This window comes from Lates calcarifer, linkage group LG9, assembly GCF_001640805.2.
Source record: "Lates calcarifer isolate ASB-BC8 linkage group LG9, TLL_Latcal_v3, whole genome shotgun sequence".
Lineage (NCBI taxonomy): Eukaryota > Metazoa > Chordata > Actinopteri > Centropomidae > Lates > Lates calcarifer.
In genome coordinates this window covers 3,881,967-3,905,227 of record NC_066841.1, presented here as the reverse complement: position 1 = coordinate 3,905,227, position 23,261 = coordinate 3,881,967, and the positions used below count along the sequence as shown (strand labels likewise).

Here is a 23,261-nt window from a genome sequence, read left to right as displayed (position 1 = left end):
AGGCATTTTAGCTCTGGGGCTCATACCTGTGCTTCTGTGTCCAGGTGGGCATAAAACAACATCACAGGTTAGGAGGATGGACAAATTATCTTGAAATGTGCATAATGACGAAACATCTTGATGCTGCACTTCCACAGTTTAACATTCAGCAGCAAAAAGGAAGCGAAGCTCAAGAATTGTAGTGCAAAACATTGAAGACGATCTTTATTGTTCACAGTTAAACACAAGCCACTGCTTTAAGAACTTCCTTTTTTGTCATTTTGTCCCAGATTCTCCAGCTCCTGGTCAGAGTCCTGGTTGCTTCAGTTTGTGCTGATTGTACCTTCTGTCTTGGTTTGCTGTAGTTACTACGGTTGGCATTTAAAGTGGATTGTTGAACATGCTTTAGATAGCGAGGCAGAAGGAAATGACAGCAGGAGTTCCCGGTGGACAACAGGATTTAGATGACTTTCAAAAGCAGCGTTTTACTCCTAATACTTGGAAGAAAGGAGGTAACTCCATGTTTTATCAGATCTGCAGGATGGAAAACCTATTGGATATTCAGTTTCCCACGTTGTACGTAACAGCTGAGCACAGCATGAGAAACAGCACTTCTGTTTAGAGATATCTGAATTCAGCCAGACCACAAATCTTTTCATGGCACTTCCAAAATGGTCAGCTGGTTGTCTTTAACAAAAAAAAAAAAAAAGTTGATTTTTGTAGATTGGGCTTGTGTCACATGCCAGGTCTGATTCAAATTTGGGATATGTACTTGTGAGCACACTTCATAGCTTAATTATAAGTAAAGGTACAACGGAATGTTGAATTTATAAAAAGGCATAAAATTTCATTAGTTCCTAAATGTAATACACTTTCCTCATTGCGTCCTTACTGAAATACAAGAATTAACTTCACCTACACCCTTGCACACTCGCAAACAAAACACATTCGCCCTCTGACATATTTTGGACAAAAACTCAAGGGAGTTTTGTATGGAAATGTTACGTCTTCCAATTCAGTCCAGCCAACACTTAAGTCACACTCCAAGGTTTCCTTAGAATAACCCAAACATCTCTACATACTGATCACTTCCATCGCTTTGATGTATCACTCGTTCAACATGAATTAAAAAAAAGAATAATGATTTTGGTACATTGTCATTGCCAAAGCACAAATGTAACAATCTCCTGTTCTCCTAGTGTTTTAATGTCTGATTAGATTTGAGACGGTGCCTTTTAAATTTCTGAAATGGTCAGTTCACTTATGCCAAGTGGTATCAACTACAGCAGATGATTTAGGTTTTATTCGTCCCATTTTTGAGACACCTCTCTGAGGTTTCTGCCTCCAACACCATTATAATAGAGGTGAATGAAAGTTCATTTGTAGCCCTCACAGCATTAAAAAATGATATCTAACATTTTTAACAGCAGCTTGTCTTTACACTAACAATGCCCCGATTACTCTGGATAATCCATAGACCTTGTTGTGAACCTTTTTCAAACCTGTATTTCTTCATTAAAGAGTACTTCTACAGTGAAAATTGTTCACTGTGAGGTCTGAGAATTACAAAGTAACTAGGAAGCTGTTTCTAGAAAGACAAGTTGCTGCTGAGCTTTTACAAATGAAATGTTTCATTGCTGAGAGCACCACAAACAAAATTTATTTCACCTCCATGATGTTGGAGATGAATGAAAAAACTAGAACAAACTAGAAAAATGTGGGGAAATCCTGTTGTCCACTCAGAGGAATGGAACAAATAACACTGAATTCCAAAGAGTTGCTGACATGTTACTCTTTTGCTGATTTGTAGCTCTTCTCCGTCAAACTTCAGTCTCTCCTCACCCTCGCCCTCGCCCTCGCCCTCCATCCCGGCTCAGTTCTGTGTCTCTTAACTGTGCTCATGATGTGTTTCGTTATAGTCCATGATCTTTAGATGCTGCTGCCGGGGGCGCGCCGACCCTCCCTGACCCCGCCCTCCACCGGGCCCCGCTCCTGCCTTCCTGCGGGGGCTTTCCTGGCTGGAGGCCCGGTGCTTGGGCTCAGATGGGGGCTCCTTGGTGGGCACAGTGAGAGGAGTGGCAGCGGCAGGGGTGGGGGCAGGGGCTGGAGTCGGAATAGGTGAAGGTGCAGGGCTGACGGGGACAATATAACCCGGGCAGGGTGGCTCCACACAAAGCTCAGTCTTCAGGCCGTGGGCGAGGCCAGCAAGGCGTGGCGGTGGTTGCTCCTCGTCGCACTGGCTCTCGCTCTTGTTGCGGAACAACTCGCGCGCCCTCATGCCCAGGAAGCTCTTGGCACTGGGGTAGGAGCCTACAGTGAGGGGCGCGTCAGAGGGGGGCAGGGGTGCGAGCGGGTTGACGTGGGGACAGGAGGGGGAGGGCTCAACCAGCAGGGGCGGGGCCAGGTCCTGGCTGCCGTTGATGGAGTTGGCTGTTGACTTGGAAGAGTTGCTCGCCTTTGGTTGCCCTGGCGATAAAGTGCTGCCATTGCCCCGAGCGGAGTCGTGCGATGGTCTACTGGCCGCTTCTTCGTTGGTGTGAGCTTTACTTGGTCCATCTGGCACCATGACACTGTGGTGGAGAAAATAATCATATATAAATAAACTAAATAAAAATAAATATAAAGTAATAATAAAGTTAAAATCTATAATATAATAAAATAAATATACAATAATAATTTCATAGTGATTTTAAACTGAAGGAGTCAACATATGTAGATTTAAGTAAAAACAGTACACCCCAGTGGTTGGAATGAGCCACTATTCATATATTCCTAAGTAACTGCCATGGCTTTAGTTTATAAGGTTTGCCAAGTTAAAAATGTTCCTATTGACAAAATTAGCAATCTGAGCCGCCACCAGCAGCAAGTTACTTATATGACAAGCACTGAATTCATAATTACTTGTGGACTTCTAACAAGCAAATCAACTACATCAACTATAACTACATCTTCAAGTCACCAGTTGAGTGCTTTTGCCATGTTTTGCCTGCTTGAGTGCTCCCCCATCCTGACCTGGAATCAGCAAGAGTGTGTGGGTCAGCTCTGCCCCCTGGTGGTGAGCTGGTGGCAGTGCTGGCTGGTGCCTCCATCTCCACTCTGCTGTACAGCTGCAGGAGTTCAGTCTGCAGCAGCTGAGTGATTCTCCTCTGAGCCTGATACCTGCTGTCTGAGGCCTGCAGCTCCGCCCTGAACACAGAGAGACAAGACAGGGACAAGGACAGAGACAAAAGAGGGGAGAGAAAGAGAGCAGAGAGAGCAGGCGCAGTTTATATTGGATGAAGGAAAAGATAAAATACAGAGGGAGGACAGATGCCGTGGATTGTACAGGCACAGAAACAGGTTCCACAATATTACCGCAGGAGACTTGTACCTGCTTCTATCAATGCAAACACAATCTTTACAAACTAATCTTGACACCAATACTCACTTTGCTTGACATTTTACATCCTCAAGGAACTTTTTCTGCTCGGCAATGAGGTGTTCCTTCTTGGAGAGGTGCGTCTCCAGCTCAGCGACTCTCTGCTGCGCCGCGTCCAGTTTCTGACCCTGAACCAGCAAACTCTGCCTCAGCGTCTCCACCTCTTTCGCATAAGACACCTGCAGCATCTGGGCCTCCTAAATGATAGGTCAAGAAATGTATGAGTCTATTCTTCAGTCTAAGTCTAAGACCTCAGAGTTAGAAGGAGACAGAGCAGCGTTCACGTTGTTTTAAATCAAACACAAATGAAGCTGAAAAACACCCATATGATCCTGTAATGTTCTTTTAAAAGACGTACAAGAAGAGATGGTGAATTCATCATTCTGTAACCAAGAGCTTAGAAGTACCAGTAGGGAGTAGTCTGCAATTTATTAACTACCATATGCATGGCTAATGACAAGTGTGACATGTGCCTCCATAGTAATATAAAAGTAATCAGAAACATTAAAACACTACACTAGCATATGACAGTTTCTCCCTTTTCTCACTTTACCCCAAATACACCAAAGGACGGGAACCAGAATCTTCTCTGTGAGTTTGGTAGATCAACATGAGCTTCCGAACTCATGCTGAATTCAGCACACAGGAATGACATTAGGCATTATCCCAGAAGTGAGGAAAAGAGAATATGTGGCTTCATTTCTAACACACCTGAACCTGCCAGGCTTTGTTAAGGGTGAAACACACATAAATCATCAACAAGAATGTGTTATGTAACACAAATTTAACATAACACTACACAAACTACAGACTATATTTAAGTGTATCCACATACTTATAGCTAGCTTCCAGTGACATATCAACCAGAGCTGATGTTACAGCAAAGCTAAAAACACTTCAGTAGGACAGTTTTGACTTAATGCCCAACAAACCCAATTAGTGTCCCTTTTTTCACCTCAGTACGTCGTCTCTGCAGTTCTCTGCATCTGTCCCACACACACACACACACACACACACACACACACACACACACACCTCCATCTACTGTACCTTTGTATTATCGGTGCCTGTGTGGTGTAACTCCTGCATGGACAGCTTATGTGCCTCCCCGAGGAGCAGCAGCTGCTTGTTCAGGAAGCTCATCTGCTGCTGGGTGCTCTCACTGTTGCTCAGCTGAAGGACACACGAGACAAACAATGACGACAGAGGGCAAATCAGCAATCAAGCTACAAATAAAACCTGTCCAAAATATCTGGGGATGCATCAACAATAAGCACCTCGGAATTAGTCATTAATAGTCATGCTGAATCCATCAAAGATGTTGTGAAAATATTTCACTACACACAACATTTTAAGAAGCGAACTTTGTCCAAAACAAATTCTAGTTAATGACAGAATTCACAATCTTGTTAGTTTTAAAGAGAAATGTTCCACTTTACAACCATTCTATGAAAATTATCTTAAGAAATCAACCCCCATGCCCCGACGTCAGATAACATTAAACCAAACAGTGTATTCATCTTGTCTGAATAGCATGAATAAGGATCTTTGGGCAACTGCGTGGATGCTGTCTGATTAGAAATGCCCATTTCATGAATCAACGGCTCCTTGTTTGTCAGGATTTCAGTTCAGTCTGGGTCAGAGGAGGGAAACAAACCTCAGACAAACCCCAGGGGGCAGAAAAACACCCAGAACCCCCCCGTCGCTAGCCCAAAAATAGAGAGGGAGAGACAACATTTCCAAGGCAACTGAGCCCTGGGACAGTCTGCAGTCTACAGAGAGGTGACAGGACGAGGGCAGGGGCATGTGCTGTCATTAACTCCCCAAGTCTGACCCAAATGTCTGCCAGCGTATTCAGGGTCCTGCCCAGGCCCTCTGTTTAGATTTATGATTTTACACTGGAAGAGTAGTGCCCAAACTATCTATTTAGTACTGAGTCATAACTAGCAAAATTCTGTGGGAGCAGAGCCCATATATGTAGGTTTGTTAGTTTTTTTGTTTTTTTTTTTAACGGCACTATGAGTACATGCAACCCCTTTCAGACATGAAGCCCACTGCATAAATGTTTAGATGTTAGTGTCTGAATAAGCACAAGAGTCAGAGAGATATAAACATGTCTTCCACCATGTTAAACCTTTAAGGTGTTATACAAATAAAATTGACTTGTTACGCCTTTGTTTTAATGACTAAACCCCATTAACTAAAGGCAAGTTTATACTATGATGAGGTAGGTATGAGGTATGAGGTAGGGTTAGTCCAGCTATATATCCTATGCTGCAGCCTGACTGTGAACTACTGTGATTGGCCTGCTTGGTCCATGTCTCTCAGTGGCCAGATGAGCACAGAAAACTCAAACACATACACAACCTCCTCTGCCATCTTCTCTGTTCTGTTCTCTTGTGTTGTGTAACTGTTGTTCAACACTTATTAGCTCCAATGCCAACATGATCCTCTCAGTTTCAGTCAGCGTTGTTTGAAGTACACAAAGAAACTTGGTGGCAACACAGTGGCAGAAACCCCACCCCACCCCACCACAGAGCACCGCAGACACAGCAACACACAATGCTCACAATGGTGTAGGCCACCTGCATATATTCATACGATCCCACACAGAAGTATGAACTGGCCTTAAATAGACAGATGAAGTCAGCACTGATACATATTCAGTCTGAAAAAGTCTGACGGCAGATATTAATTATATTCCATCACCAACTTTTTACTTGTTTTACCTTGACGGTCATCTGGTTGAGGAGGTGACCAGTGTGGCAGACTTTGTTATTGGCCCTCTGAAGCTCTGCCTCCAGCTCATCCATCCTCTTCTGACACTCCTGCAACTTACTCTGGAGATACACAACAGCTTCAGATTAATGAATGAGATTATATAGTGATGTATATCAGTGAACAGATGTCTGCATCTGTGTGTGTGTGTGTGTGTACCTGGAGCTCCTGGTTCTTGGTGTAGTAGTCGTCTCGACCCTGCTGCAGCTGTCTGATCTGACTGTGCAGCCTGGTCACCACTGTCTCCCGGTCATCCCACAGCTGCCTGTACCGCTGCTGCTCCACCTGCAGACTCTCCCTCAGAGACAAGATGTCCACACTCTGCAGGTTCAGCTGGTCCTTCTGGAGAGACACACACATACAAATGCACAAGTTCAGCACAAAGTGTACAGGAGACTCTACATATCTGGATGTTTTATGGCATTTTAAACAGTTTGTGCCACTTTTTCTCTCAGAAAGTTTTAGTGAGAGCAGGGATGGATACACACACAAACACAAAACTCAATTAGTGTGCAACATTTCTGAAATATTTGCTGAAAATTAATTAGTCTTTCAGTTGATTGCTGCATGAATGTGCCAGTGTTCCTCCTCCTTGTTTATGTTTCATTCCTGGAGACAAAACGGCCTTCATGGCATCTTTGTAACCATCACTTGTTGAGAACACAATCTGTCTGTTAGCCGCAAAAAAACAACTTTGGTTACGTTTTCTCTGTTACATGCAGCAAATGAGACCCGACTGATTTGACAGCTGGAGTTATGAAAGGCTACAAACGCCTCAGTGATCAGCAGAGATCTTTGAAGAATTTAAATGTGTTTTCTCCTCTCACTATTGTTCAAAATGCAAAGAGGGCATGTTGGTTGTTCAAGGATAAAACCTGTGAGGCCCCAGTTACAGGACAGTTGTGCCGCATTCAATTAACAAAATCAACAACGCCCTTTTTGTCCATTTCAAATACAGTTTTGTTAAATCTACTACTATTTAAAGGGCTAATTGGTGATAATGAGCTCATGCAAACTTGCCATAGCATTGTTCTGTTCCTCCAGCGCAGTGGCGTTGATGATGCGTCGGAGGAGGCGTCGGTTGCGGACGGCGTGCTGCTCCCTCTTGTAGCGCTCGTACAGCAGCTGGTTGTGCAGCAGGAGCAGCTGGCTGCGCAGCGTGTGAAGCTCGTCCAGCGGAGCTGAGCCTGGGGAGGCCGTGGTAATAATAATGTAATTAACATGGTCACACGCCTCACACACATACACACAACTAGAAATGAGATTAATTATCATTCAGGAATGGAACACCAGAATAGCACAAATAATGTTAGGAGAATAAAGCACAGCAAATGACTGCATATTGATATAAACCTGGGTTTTTGCAGAGTTCAGGTGCAAATACCACCTCATAATATTATTGTATAGTTGTGCGATTATGTTTTCAAACCTTTACAAAGGGAAGATTTGCACATCAGTCACACACACTCATCATCCATCCTTCCACCAAATTTCATCTAAATCCATTGTTTTAGAGCTATCCTGGTAGCTGTCTGTTGACTACTGCACAGCTGCACTTCTTGATATCTTGATGATACATATTTAAAGATTAACATTATTGATCTACATCAGCCTGGCAAGAGTTTATCAGGTCTTTGATTTGAGCATTACATGAGCTCTGGTGCTAACAACTCTATGTCTTTAAAGCTGTTATGTATCCAGTTAATCACATTTAAAATGAGAAAAATGCAGTGCTATTTAATCAAGGATTAAAAAAAACTGAAAACCTACAACTGTCTGACATAACTGTGCAAACAGAGCGTCACTTGTTAACATTTACAAAGGGAAGGAGAGCAGGGAGAGAAAATTAAGAGAAAACTCAGTCATCCAGAGAGCTGACGTCAGTCAGCCATAAGCAGTGACAGGAGTTCTGTTTCAGATGTAATCGAAAATACATGGGGGATGATTAAATTCCAGAGTTGCAATTACAAATTGGCAATGACATTTCGCAAAATCACAGTGTTTCTATTTTGTTGTGAACTGCACCTGGAGAAAATCTGATTCATGGTCAGGGTGACTGAGTGCATACAGCGAGTAAATAAAAGGAGAAATCTCTGAGTGGCCAAACTTTCACATTTCTGAGTCGATCATGTTCTGTGTGACTGTGGGAACTTTGTGTGTTTTGATAAACCTCAGCTGAACAAATTCCCTGTCCGCCTTGGTAACATTTTAACATGCTGTTCATGTCTCGGAGCTCGTGATGAATCACTAGTCATGCCTAAATAATGCTCCGTCTGCAGTCTTTATAATAGCTTCTTTTATCAGTGTGCAGCAGTGTTGTGGTGTGAGTGCTTTACCTCCAAAGTGCGTCCAGTCAGCTGACTTACTTGGCAAAGGTAATCTGTGAAAGGAGAGAATGAAAAACTGTTTAGAAAAATTATCTCTGGGATATTTCTCTCTTCAGTGATTCTTTCTAACCAGGTTTTACTGCTGCAAAAAATCAAAAAACAAAACTGTCTAGTAGAGCAATCACCTACAATACCTTTTAAAAGTAGTGAGGACATACTGTAACAACCTTAAACTGCAAATTAGGCTTAGAAAGAAACATAAAAGTGTCAAAAAAGACCATGTGAATTATTGTCCTTCTTATCACTGTATGGAGTTCTCAAACCAAGACATTGCAGTTCACAGGCGTCTTGTCTAGATGAATGACAAGTTCCAATTTCACGAAATCTGAGCAGACTTGAGCAGATCCCAAGTCGTGACAGACATTTTAGGAAATGAGACTAATTTGCTTTCTTGCCGCAAGTAGGGTGAAACAACAGATAACAGCTTTGAATGTTAAATATGAAGCCACTGCCAGCAGCCACTTAGCTTAGCATAAAGACAGGTGGAAACAGCTGGCCTAGCCTGGCTCTGTTTATCCATCCACCTATAACTCCACCTACCAAATATAAAAATGACTTGTGTTTTAAAAAAAAATAACGTTGCTTTAAAACATACAGGACTTAGTTCTCCTGCCCCACAAAAGAAAACTTAGAGGGTTTAACTTAAGTAACATTTTTTACAATCTTTGTTTGAGTAATCGTCAATAAAAAAATCAAGATACTGCTGTTATAGTGTTAATATGCCCTGTGTTTCAGCTGACTTCATTTCCTCCTATCAGCCATGTTTGGCTCTGATGAAGATAGTAAACTGTGGGAGTGATGAGCAACTGAAATGAGTGAAGCCAGGCTGTTCTGTGCCCAGCACTGACTTTGCTGACACCGTCTCTCCTGTTGTATTATTGGCTTGGAGGACCGGCTCACTGTGTCTGTGTGTTTGTGTGTGTGCGTAGAAAGAAAGGGGGTGGCGAGTCCTGAACAATGTCATACTTGTTCTCAACTGGGTGTTTCCTTTGGGCCTCAGTAATAGACTGGAAACAACCCAAGCAGGCTCTGCACAGTGAACAGCACATCAAAACACACTCCTGAGTTTCTTCAGTGTGATCAACATGAGCTTCATACTCACAGAACTAGAGAGAAAATAACTCCGTCATTGCACAGTCCTCTCCATGTGTTGATTTATGAACAGAAAATGTTTCAACATCTGCTTTAAAACAGATAATCATTGGTTGATGGCATCTGTAATTTTTGGAGTGTCCTGGGCTTCATACAAATAATTCAGATAATGACCACACTGTTTGAGCTATTTAAATTCATCAGTGTTGCAATAGTATAAACCGGCTCCTCCTTGGCACAGGTGGTAATAAAAGTCTAACTGCTGTCTGATGAAGCTCAAGCCCCTCACTCACCTCTTCAAAACTTTATCGTGGGCGTCGCTCCCCTGCTGAACAAGGCGATCCAGCACCTCCAGTGGTGAAGCAGACACTACCCCTTCCTCCTCCCCGTCCTCCAACCCTTCCTCTTGCTGCAACAACCTCTCCATCGCCACCTTGTGCACCGCCTCCGACGTCTTCTGCCCTACAAAAAGTGAGGCCGCCCTGGGCAGGGCCAGGTCGAAAAACGACTCGTAGGGTACCGGGGCTGGGGTCTTGCTGCAGGGGCTTGGGGAGAACATTCCCAACTTGCCCACCTCATCGTCAGGGGCGGAGGGGCTCCGGTGCAGGTGGTGATCGATCGGGGTGAAACCTGACTGGAAGGGCCAGGACTGCTCGAGGCCAAGGGCTGAATTCCTGCTGTCTCCCCCTGCTCCTCCCCCTCCTCTTTCGCTGCCAACACCGCTAGTACTCGCAGTTGTCTCCGCTTTGTCTGGTGTTGACACAACATGGTGGGTGTCCCGGACGGGGCCAGGCTGGGTGTTGGAGAGGGTCTTGTCTTGTGCCTGACAGCCAGTCAGAGTCTCAGTGGTGTGGTAGAAAGGGGAATCAAAGCCCCTCAGACCCGGCAGCTCCTGCGTATCTTCAGTGATCTTCAGCAGCTCCTCTGTGATGGCAGCTGCAGCAGAAACAACATATTGACGGATTGTGATGGAGTTAAACCTGCATGTATGTTCTGAATGTCAATGTCTGCTTAAATATTTTTCTGCACTCACAACAGGTGCCAAACAACAGCTATCCCACTCAGATTCAGATTTCAGGCTTCTGTTTTTTACTCAAGAGAACAGAAATGTTTAAGTCTGAGCAGCTAGCTTTAGCAACTGAGCTGGTGCCATTTGGCAGATGCTTTTTATAAAGTGGTTCACAGTACTGTAGGTGTATTTATTTTTAGTACAAGTGGCTCAAGTGGGATTTAAACCAATAACTGTGCAGAGCTAGCTAAACACACAGGGATATAAACAGGGATGTGTTGGCATCCTGGATATTTTGTCAAGTCCAAGAGCTCAGGCTCATTTAACTTAACAGGATAATCAATTTCCAAGTCAAAAACTTTTTGATTCAGTTTTTATTAACACTAGTCATTTTCTATGTTGTGTTATTAAAATGCATATACTGTATTAAATTGGTTTGTTTTTACAGTAACTTGTAGTAAATAAACAACATAATAATAGTCATGTATGTCTTCCTTCAACAAACATAAAAAGCAATCAGGAGTGTAAAAAGCTTGTCAACACATGTAAACACAAAGCATTTTCACTTCTGATTTTCTGTGCTTCCCAACTTGCTGAAAGAGAACTCAGAATACAGTTTTGGAAAGGCCGCCATGTCACTCTGCCTCATGTGAGACATAGTTTGATTTTGATGGATTATTCTCTTGGGGAAGGTACCCACAAAGTGGCTGGATCTGGCTCTGTGATATGCACTAGAACCAATACTCACCCTCTTCCCTCTCCTTCTCTGTTCTAAACTGAAGCTCCAGCTCCTGTTTCTTCATGAAGACCGACAGCTCTGTCAAAGTCATGGAGACATTCTCAGCAGCTCCTGCATCTGACAGAGAGAAAAAAAAGCACAGACCCCAAACTATAAATGTACCTCTGCTACAGCTATTTTTGGGGAGGTGATTTGCACCTCATTAAGATCAAGACTAATGATCTAATAATACATCATTCTAGAGGTCTTCTGACTCAAGAACTCAGCTGGGCCTGATCCAAATTATACTGAATCTAATCTGGGTTTTAGGGTCTCATTGTATTGTCCTAGGTCTCAGGTTTATGTGTCAAAAGTGAATCATCACTATCAGCTCTGTTAAGTGCAGTGAAAGCCTGTGAAGACCTCTACTGGTAAATGATGATGAGAGAATATGATAAATTGCAGTCCTCGTCATGACTAACCTCTGTTTGTGGTTACTTCTGAACTCTTCTCTGTGTCTTTCACTGGCTCCTGTCTCACCAGCGCAGGTTTACTGCTCTCTCCTTGTCGGCGATCCTGGAAAGTCACAGTGTTAATAGTTTTATTAATTATTATCAATTAATCAGTGGTGTTTGGCTCAGGCTCTTTCTGGCTCTTGTAGGATTACTTGTACAATTTCAAGACCTGCAGGTCAGGATTAACTACTCTCATAACCTACCTGCTTGAATGTGAGTGTGAACACAAGTTCATGGTCCTTGGATGACTAACAGATACTGGTATAGATTTTCAAAGTCACATACTAGAGTTAGTAATCCAAGAAATGCAGCTCCGACTACATTGCTCAGAGCCAGTGTGACTTTGATGATTTTGTGTCTTTTCTCATCCTATTCATTTATTTCTGAGGACAAAATCAAAGACTTTAACCACATTTGAAAGATCTATGTACCTCCTACTGTCACAGAAATGAGTTTTCAAGATGATTGAAACTAGATCATTTGAACTGGCTTGCATATTTGTCATATTTGTGTGGATGGCTCTAATTAATCAGCATATGAGGAACAGGATCCAATTAGGCTGTTGGGAACTTTGGAAAAACAGCATACTGGTGAAGAATATTCAGAATCGACCCAAAAGAGATTGGAGATTTTTGCCTTTCAGTGACACAAATAGATAACTGCACATCATAACTGCAGAGCATACCTTTCTTGGTGGACTGGACTGGACTGTGTTGGCTGGTAAGGAGATTATGGGGAAGTCATCTGATAGTGTAGGAGGTGGGGAGGAGGTGGCTGGAGTGCTGGAGGCAGGCGTTCCTTTCCCTCCTGCTCAGATCAGAATAATCAGGAGTCAACGTAAAACAAATACACTACAACACATCCTAGTTGAAATATTTTCCAATGTGTGTAACCTGTACCTGATGTGCAGTGGAAGCGGCTGGGAAGGTGTGAGGCACTGTGGGAGAGCTCTAAATTGGGCGACATGCCCCTGGAGGATGGGGGCGTGGCCATGCCACACAATGAGGAGGGGCTCCACAGAGGGTCCTTCCCCCCGCAGGAAGAGTTGAGTTCACAGGTGGAGTTCTAAAAAGAAAAAGATTATCACAAATGTTTTTTGCAAAATGTTGAACTATTCCTCATATATATGTAGTTAGTGAAGTTTTATAAAATAAAACACTGAACTTTAGATAAACACAGCAAATGTCGTATATTTAATCAGTGTTGTGGTCATTTAGGATAAGCTATTTCCTGTTTTCCATTCATCCAAAATCAAACAAACAACAAAAAAAAAAAAAAACAGATTTGAGATCCATTGTCAGATCTATTGTCAACCATGTGCTCCATCCACCATTACTTTGAGGAGTGTTGTGCCAAAGGTTTGGATTTTGGCATCCAAGGACTGCGTAGTTACTTGTAGTAATATAACTGCTATACTTTAAAATGTATCAAAGTTGACTCAAGATCCTAGATATGTTCATCCTGTTGTTACGTGATGGTAATTTTCATTATGTCAGTGAATGGTCAAACATGTTTCCTCTCTAACTGCTGAGCAAGAAAACCAGCCAAATGAGTTTTCGTTTTCATGGCGTAAGAACCATGTCAACAACACAAACTCGGGCCAATTCAAAATGCGTTTTTTTCCTAAAATGGCAAGTCCCCCATGTTTTCCAGATTTTCTGTCTGTCTGGGTCACAGAGACAAATCCTCAGACAGACCCCGGGGGGCAGAAAAACACCCAGACCCCTCCCTCGTGTGGCTGGCCCAATAATAGAAAGGGAGAGACGGCATCTCCAAGGCAACCGACCCTCGGGAGTGTCTACAGAGAGGTGGCAGGACGAGGATGGGGGGTATGCATTGTAATTCCTGAAGCTTGACCCAACTGTCTGCCAGCCCGCTGACTTTGATGACTCAAAAACTGTCTGTCCACTCACTTTCTCTCCGCATCTTGGACATGGCAGGAAGTAGATGGTCTAACTGAGGGCTTTGTTGGGTTTTTGGAGAAAAGAAATTGACTCACCACATCTGACATGGATGTAAGTGATAGATGGAGAGTAAACATGACCCTGTGTACAACAGCAAGCAGCAAACAGAAGCTTAACGACGTAGTGCTCCAGTATTACCCTCTGATCATCAGTTACTGACCAGTCTTGTGTATTAGACCAGGATGTTTGACAGCTTCTGACCACATTATGGATGATCTTACCTGGCGTCTGGAGGTCTGTGGGCTGCGGTAGGAGGACTGTGTCCCTGAGAAGGGGGGCAAGGACAGGGGCGGGGGCAGCGGCTGCCGTGGAGTGGAGAACGGGGTCGAAGAAGAGCTTCCTGTTGTCAAGAGGACAAACAGCCTGATCAATCTTCACACAGATGCAACCTGCGGTCTTTCCCTGCTCTTTTAAACGAGACTTTACAGTGTTTGTCCTTTAAACCAGTTAGAAAACATAACATTTAATATAACCAATACCACAGAATCACAGAGAAAAACACTGATTTTTCTTTGTTACATAAAACACCTCTTTAGAGATGTATTGGGGGTTGAAAAAAATTATTATTTTAATTACTGATAGGAATATTTTCCATTAATGGGTTATAAAATGTCAGAAAATACTGCCTTCACCACTTCCCACAGTGCAAGGTGACATCTCAAGATGTCCGACCAACAGTCTAAAATCAGAAAGATATGAATTCACATTGATATAAAATGGAAGAAAGCACCAAATCATCACATTTAAGAGGCTGGAACAAGTGGATGTTTGACATTCTACTTAAATAAATAAATAATTTAAATAATTAAAGGACTCATAAAAATCATGGCCAATCATCACAGAACTAATTTAGGTTACTATCATAGAGGGCAAAGTTATCAAAATAGTTGCAGATTATTTTTCTGATGATTGATGATTTATCATAGCAGCTATAATAGAACTTTTATATGACAGTGTGATGAAGTACTTTCATTTGTATGGGATTTAATATGTCGGATTGGTCAAAAACAGTTATTCTATCCATAAAGTGTTCCTCAATTTTTCCACATTATCTTCAATTACGTTTCATATATATGAGAGGTTTTCTGACCGTAGCTGCTGTGGAGGTCTGTGTAGGGGCTGGAAGTGCAGTCTTGTGGTCGCATGTGGACTTGGGGGTAAAAGTTCTCAGGCATGGTGGCGTAACCCTCCTCACAGGAGGCCTCCTTGGGGTCTAGAGACACTTTGGCACATTCGATGACGATATCATGGATTTCATACTTTTTCCACCTACAGCAAAGCACAGCACCATTAGTCAAAGTGATCCAGTAGACCCAGGTGAGAAGAATAAACACCACACTATTCCTTTCCAACTTACCTTGTGGGATCAAGCTCATGGTCCTTTGTTCCCGTCACCAGTTCAGGATGTATACGAACGTGTTCAAGCATCGGCTGAATGGAGGATTGGACACAAAATTTATATCAGCAATCATTCGGCTACAAAAACTACAATGAAGAGCAGGGGTAACATCCTCACCTTTACTACTTCCTCAAACGTTTCCATGTTCTCCTTCATGCTGTAGTGGGATCGTAGATAGGACACAAAGTTGCACGGGTACATGCCGTAGAGGCGGTGGAAGAGTGAATAGACGCTGGCGTGCAGGTGGATTAGATAAACCTCCTGAAACATGTCCTGAATGAGTAAAAAAAACACAAATGTATCAACTTCCATTGCAAGATAACTGGAAAACAGAGTTACAGTATTTAGACATTTTATCAATTTATTCATTTATTAAGTTCCTACCAGGGTTCTTGAGATTCCAGGACGCCAGGCGGCCAAAGATGTCGAAATACTCCCACAGGTGTTGTTTCCCAGCTTGAGGGATCATGGGTAGCAGAGTGATCAGCACGAGCACTCCAGTTATCAACACCACTACGTCTGTATCCGTCTGCCAGGAAATTCAAAGTAAGTAAAAAGAAATTAGAATTTACAATAAAGTCAAACATCAAAAGGTTGGAATTAAAGACACTTTAATGGTGGGCTCACAAAGACAGTTTCCCTTTCTTATTAGATTACTTGTCCATTAGATTAAACCACTGATGGATTTAATGGATGACATAAAGAGATTGTGGGAAGTGTCCTACAACTGACTACACTGAAATAAAGTTATTACAATTCATCCTGAGTGGGTCATAAATGTGTGTGCTGCATTTCATGGTAATCCATCCACTGTTTTTCCAAAGCAGTGGACCAACAAACAGACGCTGCCATTTCTAGAGCCTGGCTGGTAGCATGGTTAAACCTTAATCTAATCAAGGGTTAATCGACAGCGACAACCTTGCAAACTTCACTTCTGTCCAGTTTGAGTAGACAAACAGTGTTGCTCTGAGGAGCACTGAGTGACAAAGCTAATCAATAACATACTGCATCAGACCTATAAGGAACTGCTTACTGTTTTACAGTTCAACAACATCCTTTCACTGCCTGCCAGTATTAAACACTTGTGTTAAAGCTACATCTTCAATAGTTTTACAAGCCTTAAAGGATCAGTGCAGATGAAATATGCATGTACAAGCCTACTGCTTGCAGTATGATAAAAACACAAAAAACTGTTGAGTCACTGAATGTTGCATGAATTCTAAAAAGCAGCTGGATGAGAAATCTCCACTCCTCATCCCTTCAGATACCTCTCAATGCCCTGACAAGGAGATTTCTTTGTTCACTGAGTCATAACTGGGCCGTTACCTTTAGGCATTTGAGCAGTGAGAGCAGCAGAGGGTATCGAGCAATCTTGTGGATCCAGGACGGCTGCTTGCGGATTACATGGCCAAGCAGGGTGAGGGTGGGCAGTCGGCAGGCCTGTTTGGTCATACACTCGTTCATCTTGTCCAGAAGGTGCTGTGTGGAAGGGGAGGGGGTACAGCAGGGTTAGATCTGTATTTAACAGAGTCATGGTTGGTGAATAGAAGAACAGAATACACTTTATTGTCAGACAACCTTGCAATCCTCACTCCAGGTAGCTGGAGTTCTTCCTTTTAATTAAAAACGTACAGGAAATGTGTTGTTTTACCTATCTGTACATAGACATATACATGCTGTGATGTAGAGAGCATTAACAGAAAACATAAACAGCTAAAAATCACCACTGTGATTCTATTTTAACAGAATAACAAAAGTCCAAACACCAGGATGATAATAAAACCATAGCAGACCATAGAAATAGTTATGACAACCTCACAGCCCTACACTACACAAATCTGCATGTATTAGGTTGCTATGGCAATATGCAAACACACAAAAAACACGATTCAACAATGGCATAGAAGCAAATGATGACATTTCTGAGAGCTGAGGGCAACACCAGCAACACAATGAATTCCTGTTTTCTTAGATGTTAGAAATTTTGAGTTTACTCCACATTGAAAACCACCACATTTTGACACGAGACATAACACACAGCAAATTATGTTTGGTAACTTTCAGAGACCAGCAATGAGAGTAAACAAGATATACACTCGCTAGAAAGACAAAATAAGATAAATAAACACAGAAAACAGAATGGTAAATATGTTGAGCCCCCCTTTCTAGAGATACTAAATAAAGGCGTTTGGTTGAGGTTATATAAATAACAAAATCACTGCTGTTTAACTGAGAGCATCAAGCCACTACATCCACATGTGCTACCATTTTCTTATAATAAATGCCATCTTATAATCGACAATAATGGGAAATAAACTGCATACACCTGTACAGTATCTATCAAGTGTTTTCTTCTAACCAGTCTTTTTTGGTAAAAACCCTCTAGGTTCAAACACCCATATTTACAATGTGTTAAAAGTACAGAAACTGGTTTTAAATACTTAAATACTTTGGACTCTCTGGTTCTCCATCCCCTTAAAGCTCCAGCACTGTCAAGACAGCTTGCTATTGGTCAGTGTTGAACTTTACATGGAATATTCACACAGATTAATTTCACCTCCTTGAGCAGACACTCTGATCGCAGCGATTCCACTGGAATTAATTGATTTCACTGCTTTAAATCCTGGTGTGACCAGGATTATGTAGGGGTGTTTCTCACCTTATCATGTGGCTCTCTGACTGAAGGAGAGGATATGCATGGCCTGGGCAGAGTTTGTCTCCAAGAAGTAGTCCACCAGCCCATTCAGCAACATGGACCCTCGCTCTTTGAGGGAAACAGGGACAATAATTATAACAAGTTAGTTAGTGAGCACACACAGATAAAACTATGCTGATTTTGTACAAGCCAAGTGGCCCTACCAGTGCTGAGCTGCTCGTTGATAAGGCCTCTGATCTCTTCTAGCTGGTGGAGGTCGGAGGTCTCCAGGAGCGGGAGGAGGTCCCCCACATTGGGCTGCTCCCTGGCCATGGTGGTGGCAGTGCTGGAGGTGGAGGCAGCGTCTCTCTCACGGTGTCCTTCCCTGCCCGCCTGCCTGGAGGACTCCTGGGGCCACCCTCCGATACAGTCTCCAGGCACCGCTACATCACAACCAAGACCAATTCATAAACATTTCCCAGAATCAGTCAGAGCTATGATCGAGGATTAATGGTCACATGACAAAACCCAACTCTGTACTGGAACTCAGGGTTTGTGCTACTTCTTCAAATTAGAAAAAAAACTAATGAAATGTCATCCAGAATAATTCAACTTCATCTAATTTACTCAGACATGTAGAATATAGTCCCTGAAGAATAAAATGTACGGTTGCAATATAAACAGTGTTTTTGTTATAGACTTTGTTGCATTTTACCCATTGATTTAAACAGACCCTGATGGTGTAACTATTGGTGACATCCTGATGAGGAACCATAAAAAGGCCTGGGGTTGTTTTGATGAGCTGACAAGGTTACATCTTTATGAGGTCGTGCTTTGTCATACAGGAGAAGTGTTGCGACAGGATAAGTGTGAATGAGGAAACTGAAAGAGTAGCACTTGTCTCTATCACATTACAGCCAGAGAGGAGCCCTTATGCAAACACTTACACCCCAAACTGCTCCGGATAGACGGGGAAATTTCCAGGTGGAACTTTTGTGGATTAATAAAGATTACAAAAAAACCCATACGTGTCATTTTAAGTCCCATTGAAAGCAATGGTTGCAGGCTATGTGTTGGCCATCATGGGATTAACTGGTGCAAATAACTGAACTAACTGAACCTAAGCGAATAATCATTCAAAGTAAGAGTTCTATTTAAAGCTGTGCTTATCAACATCTTATATTAACAATGGATTTTTTAGTGTAATGTGAAAATGGGGCATTTGTAGTGATGAATGCACAGTCATCTGCCATTGGCCGCAGCTCTTCTTGTAAAAACAGTCTAAAAACCTGTTTGCTAACATGCTTGCTGCAATAATTTTATGAGGTGATGATGCGTCAGTGTTGTGTTTATAGCTTGTTGCACCGCCCCAAGTCATAAAAACAAAATAATTGACCCACAACTAGACTAACTAGATTTGCTGAGCAGACACTGAGTTAAGATTATTTTGTCCTAATGACTTATCCTTGAACTTTTTCACACAAAATATTTGGACTTTGGACAATGGTTCCATTTTGTTCAAGTGTCCCAGTAAGACATGACAGTGAGCAAGCATGCACAATACTGGGACTGCAAAACTGAGGCAGGTATGGAATGAAACCATCATTAATTTGATTATTTATACCTGTGTTTTTCCTGCTGCAAAAGACAGCTGACATAATTTTTTTCTTGAAATGAGAAAACACACTATTTTTACTCGGGAAAGTACAAGCTCAGCAGGCATTGATCTGCTGACCTGCAGCAAAACACTAATTTTATCACTGATTTTCCATACAAATCCTAGTGTTCAGTTGACACGAGTACTATAAATGAACCATTCACAGCTTCACAACAGCAAACAGACCTTTAACTACCACACTTATACAATGAAGCGAGAAATCACCAAAGGTTTAGAGAACATAGCGGATTAATCAAAGAAATAAGGCGGAAAACTTCCAGGACATAATTAAGATGGTGTGAGAGATCCCAATAAGTGACCTGCACCTAATCTGACCTTGCCAACTCACTTCAATGTTTGCTATTAGTGCCTTGAATGAGGAATTTAACTCAAGAGGAATATTTAACAGCTATTAAACCCTTGCGAGAATCTACTTTAAAAGAAAAACAAACTTTCCTAATGTGTTTACCATATTCAGGTTATTAGTCTATGATACATTTGGGCTAGACGCTGAGTCGGTCATTTAAAGTAAAGGAGAGCCGTGCATAAATAATCCTGATAGGCAGGTTATTATCGTCAGGGTGTCTGCACCCAGCAGCTTATTCCCTCACAGGAGTAATGAATCAGCACCAGAGATCTCATCAGTCTTTAAGATCTCCTTTCAACACTTACTAAACGCACTAGAAGATGATTAGAATCCTAATATGGCTGAAATTGGTTGTTTCTTTCTACACGTTTAAAGGCTATAAACTATTTTATTAGTGCAGAATACTGAATCTTTCAACACAGAGTCACATGCTGCTAAAACCAAGATAACGGGCCAATTTAGAGAGTGAGACAACAAGAAATGAAACGATAGTCAGCATATTTTTATCTGATTTCGACTGAAGTCATATGTTAACTAAAGACACTGCCCTCGGTGACAAAAGTAGTCTCCTCGAGCCTCGCTCGTTCACTACAAATCAAAACAAGATGATAAAGGCCTGAATATGTCCCCGTCTGTTTGTTGATTCACTGGAGTCACAACACGATTGTCTCCTTGTTATCAATTAACTGCTCAGTCATGGGGTTGCTGGGAGTCGGGGTGTGGACTGTTTTTCACCCTTCTCTTCCAGGGACGGGTCAGTGGCCCAAACATAAGCCACTTCTCAGCGTGGTCCTGCTTGGGAACGATCAGGAGGATACAAAGGACCTTTATGCGGCTCAAGTGCTTCCATGTACACACTGGAAATTACATTTGGCTACGTGTGAGCTGTTACCAACAGTCTCCTTTTCTCCTGCATGAATATTTTAAAGCAGTTTCATAAAAGAGACAAATGGCCAGCACAGTCCATTTGAAGAACCGATTACCATCAACTCAACTGTAGAGAGACGTTTGTGCTTTACTGAACTAAGCCAGACATTTAAACATAATTTTCATTATCGATTACTCTGTTTGATATATTTCTAAATCAACCAATTAATCATTTAGTAATTAAAATATCCAAAACTGATTAATGGCCATCACATTTTCCCAGAGCTCAGTACTTCAGCAATATCCTCAAATTGCTTGTTCTTGTCTAAAATTCCAAGATATTAAAATTTAGACCCTGAATAATTATTTTCAATATCAATTAATCTGCTGATTATTTTCTTGATAACCAATTAACTGTTTGGTCTATAAAACATCAGAAAACAGTGAAAAATGTCTGTCACAGTTTCATGCATTCCACAATGACTTCTTCCAAATGTCTTGTTTTTGTGTGGTCCAATGATCCCAGACCCAAAAGGTATTTAATCAAATATGTCTAATATATATCTGGCTCGTTAAAATCATGTGTTGAGGTTGAATTTATCTCATTAGGCTGACATGAAAATCAGGGTTATCTGAAATGTTTTAGGCACTAAATGATGTAGTTTAATGTTTTCTAACATTAAACTACACAATTAAATTGTGGATCACATTTCAGATTATGAAAAACAAGAAAAAAAAACTCCCACAAATACTAGAAAAACAAACTATAAACAGCTAGTGCTGGGTGGGTATCATTTGAAATTTTTCAGTGCCAGAGAACAAAACAAGCAGTATGAATGAAGACATTTGAGCTCTGGCAGCATGCGGTAAACTGCATCAATCTGAAACCAGTCTCTATTCTCTGGAAATCCCAGAGTCCTCCACTCACCCCGACAGGCGGCTTGAGCTGCGTTACCACCTCAGGACTCGTAATTTAGATCAGGAGATATACAGCTGATTTCACTGTGTTTTATTTTGGCAAAATTCTTGTAAGACTGCTACTGTTTAGACACGAAAGGTCACTGACACAGTTTATTTTATAGTTTGTTATAAGAACTCAGGTTTTTAAAAATTTTAGTGCTTCATTTACAGCATTGGACATGTATCACTACTGACAGTGTGAAAAATCAGGTATCATGTGACATTTGTTTCACAAGTTTCAAATGTTCCAGAGCCCTACCAAGCACACGACGGACAGTATGTGTGGGTGGAGTGGGGGTGCATAGTCCCGATTACAGCCCTGTTACCTCAAAGTTAACACTGTGATAGAGTAGGTAAAGTACAGACACAGACATTAGACTCGGGAACAGTGAGGCCACTTCAGTGTGGCAGAGGGGTCGAGGAGGTCAAACCGTTAAAACCAGTGACCCATTTAGTCTCCACGATGGCAGCGGAGCCTGAGTGAGTGATGACTGCCGGATAAACAGACGCTAACAACAGGATATTTATTAATAGCTGCTGATAAGAGGAAAGAAACTGAATTCAAGTTTGATGCTGCTGGAAGATAAAAACAAGCAAATGAGAACGATGCAGAAAGCTGCATCATATCTTCATGCTAAGATACATAATGAGGCATCAAATCAGAAGATTAAATACACACAGGCCTTAATGACACTGTGTTGTAGTGTGGTGCACACTGGGAGCACAGTGCAGAGCCCGGACAGGCTGAGAAGAGAGGCTGGAAAGCGGCAGAGCTGCTGCTGTATGTGGACTGAGCAGTGGCTGCTGCTTGTCGTAAACAACTCGCAGAGAACAATGGGCAGGGTTGGGTTTACTTTATCCCGTTATAAAAATATATAGGCAGCCTCTCTCTGCCAAACCGAACACCACCTCAAAACGCACAGAAAACGCAGATAAATTCACGATTAAGCGTTTAAAGCATCATCATCATGTAAATCCATCACCGGGTCTTTTCGGAAAACAAGTCAGTCCCACTGCCGAGAGCTAACGTTAGCTGGGAGCAGCGACCCACACTCGGTCGGGGATTCATCCTGCCTGTCAGCCGTGTTCAGACGGCGGGGAAGCAGGCCGAACAGCTCGGGTATACCAATACAAGCCTTGTGCGTTGAGATTCGCTGTAAGAAAAACACATTAGATATAAATAATCGGACCTGTTTACCTGTTAGAGTAGCTGCACTCCACAGGGCGCCGCCATCTTGAACACCTCACAGCCCATCCCACCGCAGTCAGCCTCCGCTGTCGGGCTGCATGCAAACTAATCCCACAAGTTAGCACCCCGTGAGTCGCAACCGCAACTTTAGCAATTAATTTACCTCAACAACATCTAAAATAAGTTTGGCAAATTACATCTAATTACTCAGAAGTATAATTCACATATGTACCCCGTCAGATTCTTCGCTCCATTGGCTCAAACGTAAGACTGTTTTTCTAGCCTCCCCATTGGTGGAAGAATGATGTGAGTGTAATGCGGTTTCGC

General features: G+C 42.2%; 1 protein-coding gene across 1 annotated transcript; it reads right to left on the bottom strand.

Annotated features, from left to right (window-relative positions):
• Positions 1–176: 176 nt before the first annotated feature.
• On the bottom strand, positions 177–23,217 carry LOC108894433 (hamartin-like). The gene is given in 23 exon segments (XM_051072787.1): positions 177–2,549; positions 2,992–3,165; positions 3,407–3,594; positions 4,448–4,570; positions 6,127–6,237; positions 6,335–6,517; positions 7,196–7,362; positions 8,512–8,555; positions 9,948–10,590; positions 11,412–11,519; positions 11,864–11,957; positions 12,582–12,703; positions 12,796–12,961; positions 14,082–14,200; positions 14,951–15,129; positions 15,218–15,291; positions 15,377–15,525; positions 15,638–15,788; positions 16,586–16,738; positions 17,919–17,942; positions 17,944–18,023; positions 18,119–18,337; positions 22,944–23,217. Coding segments are annotated over 22 exon segments (3,843 nt in total). The 5' UTR covers positions 18,228–18,337; positions 22,944–23,217; the 3' UTR covers positions 177–1,867.
• Positions 23,218–23,261: the final 44 nt, after the last annotated feature.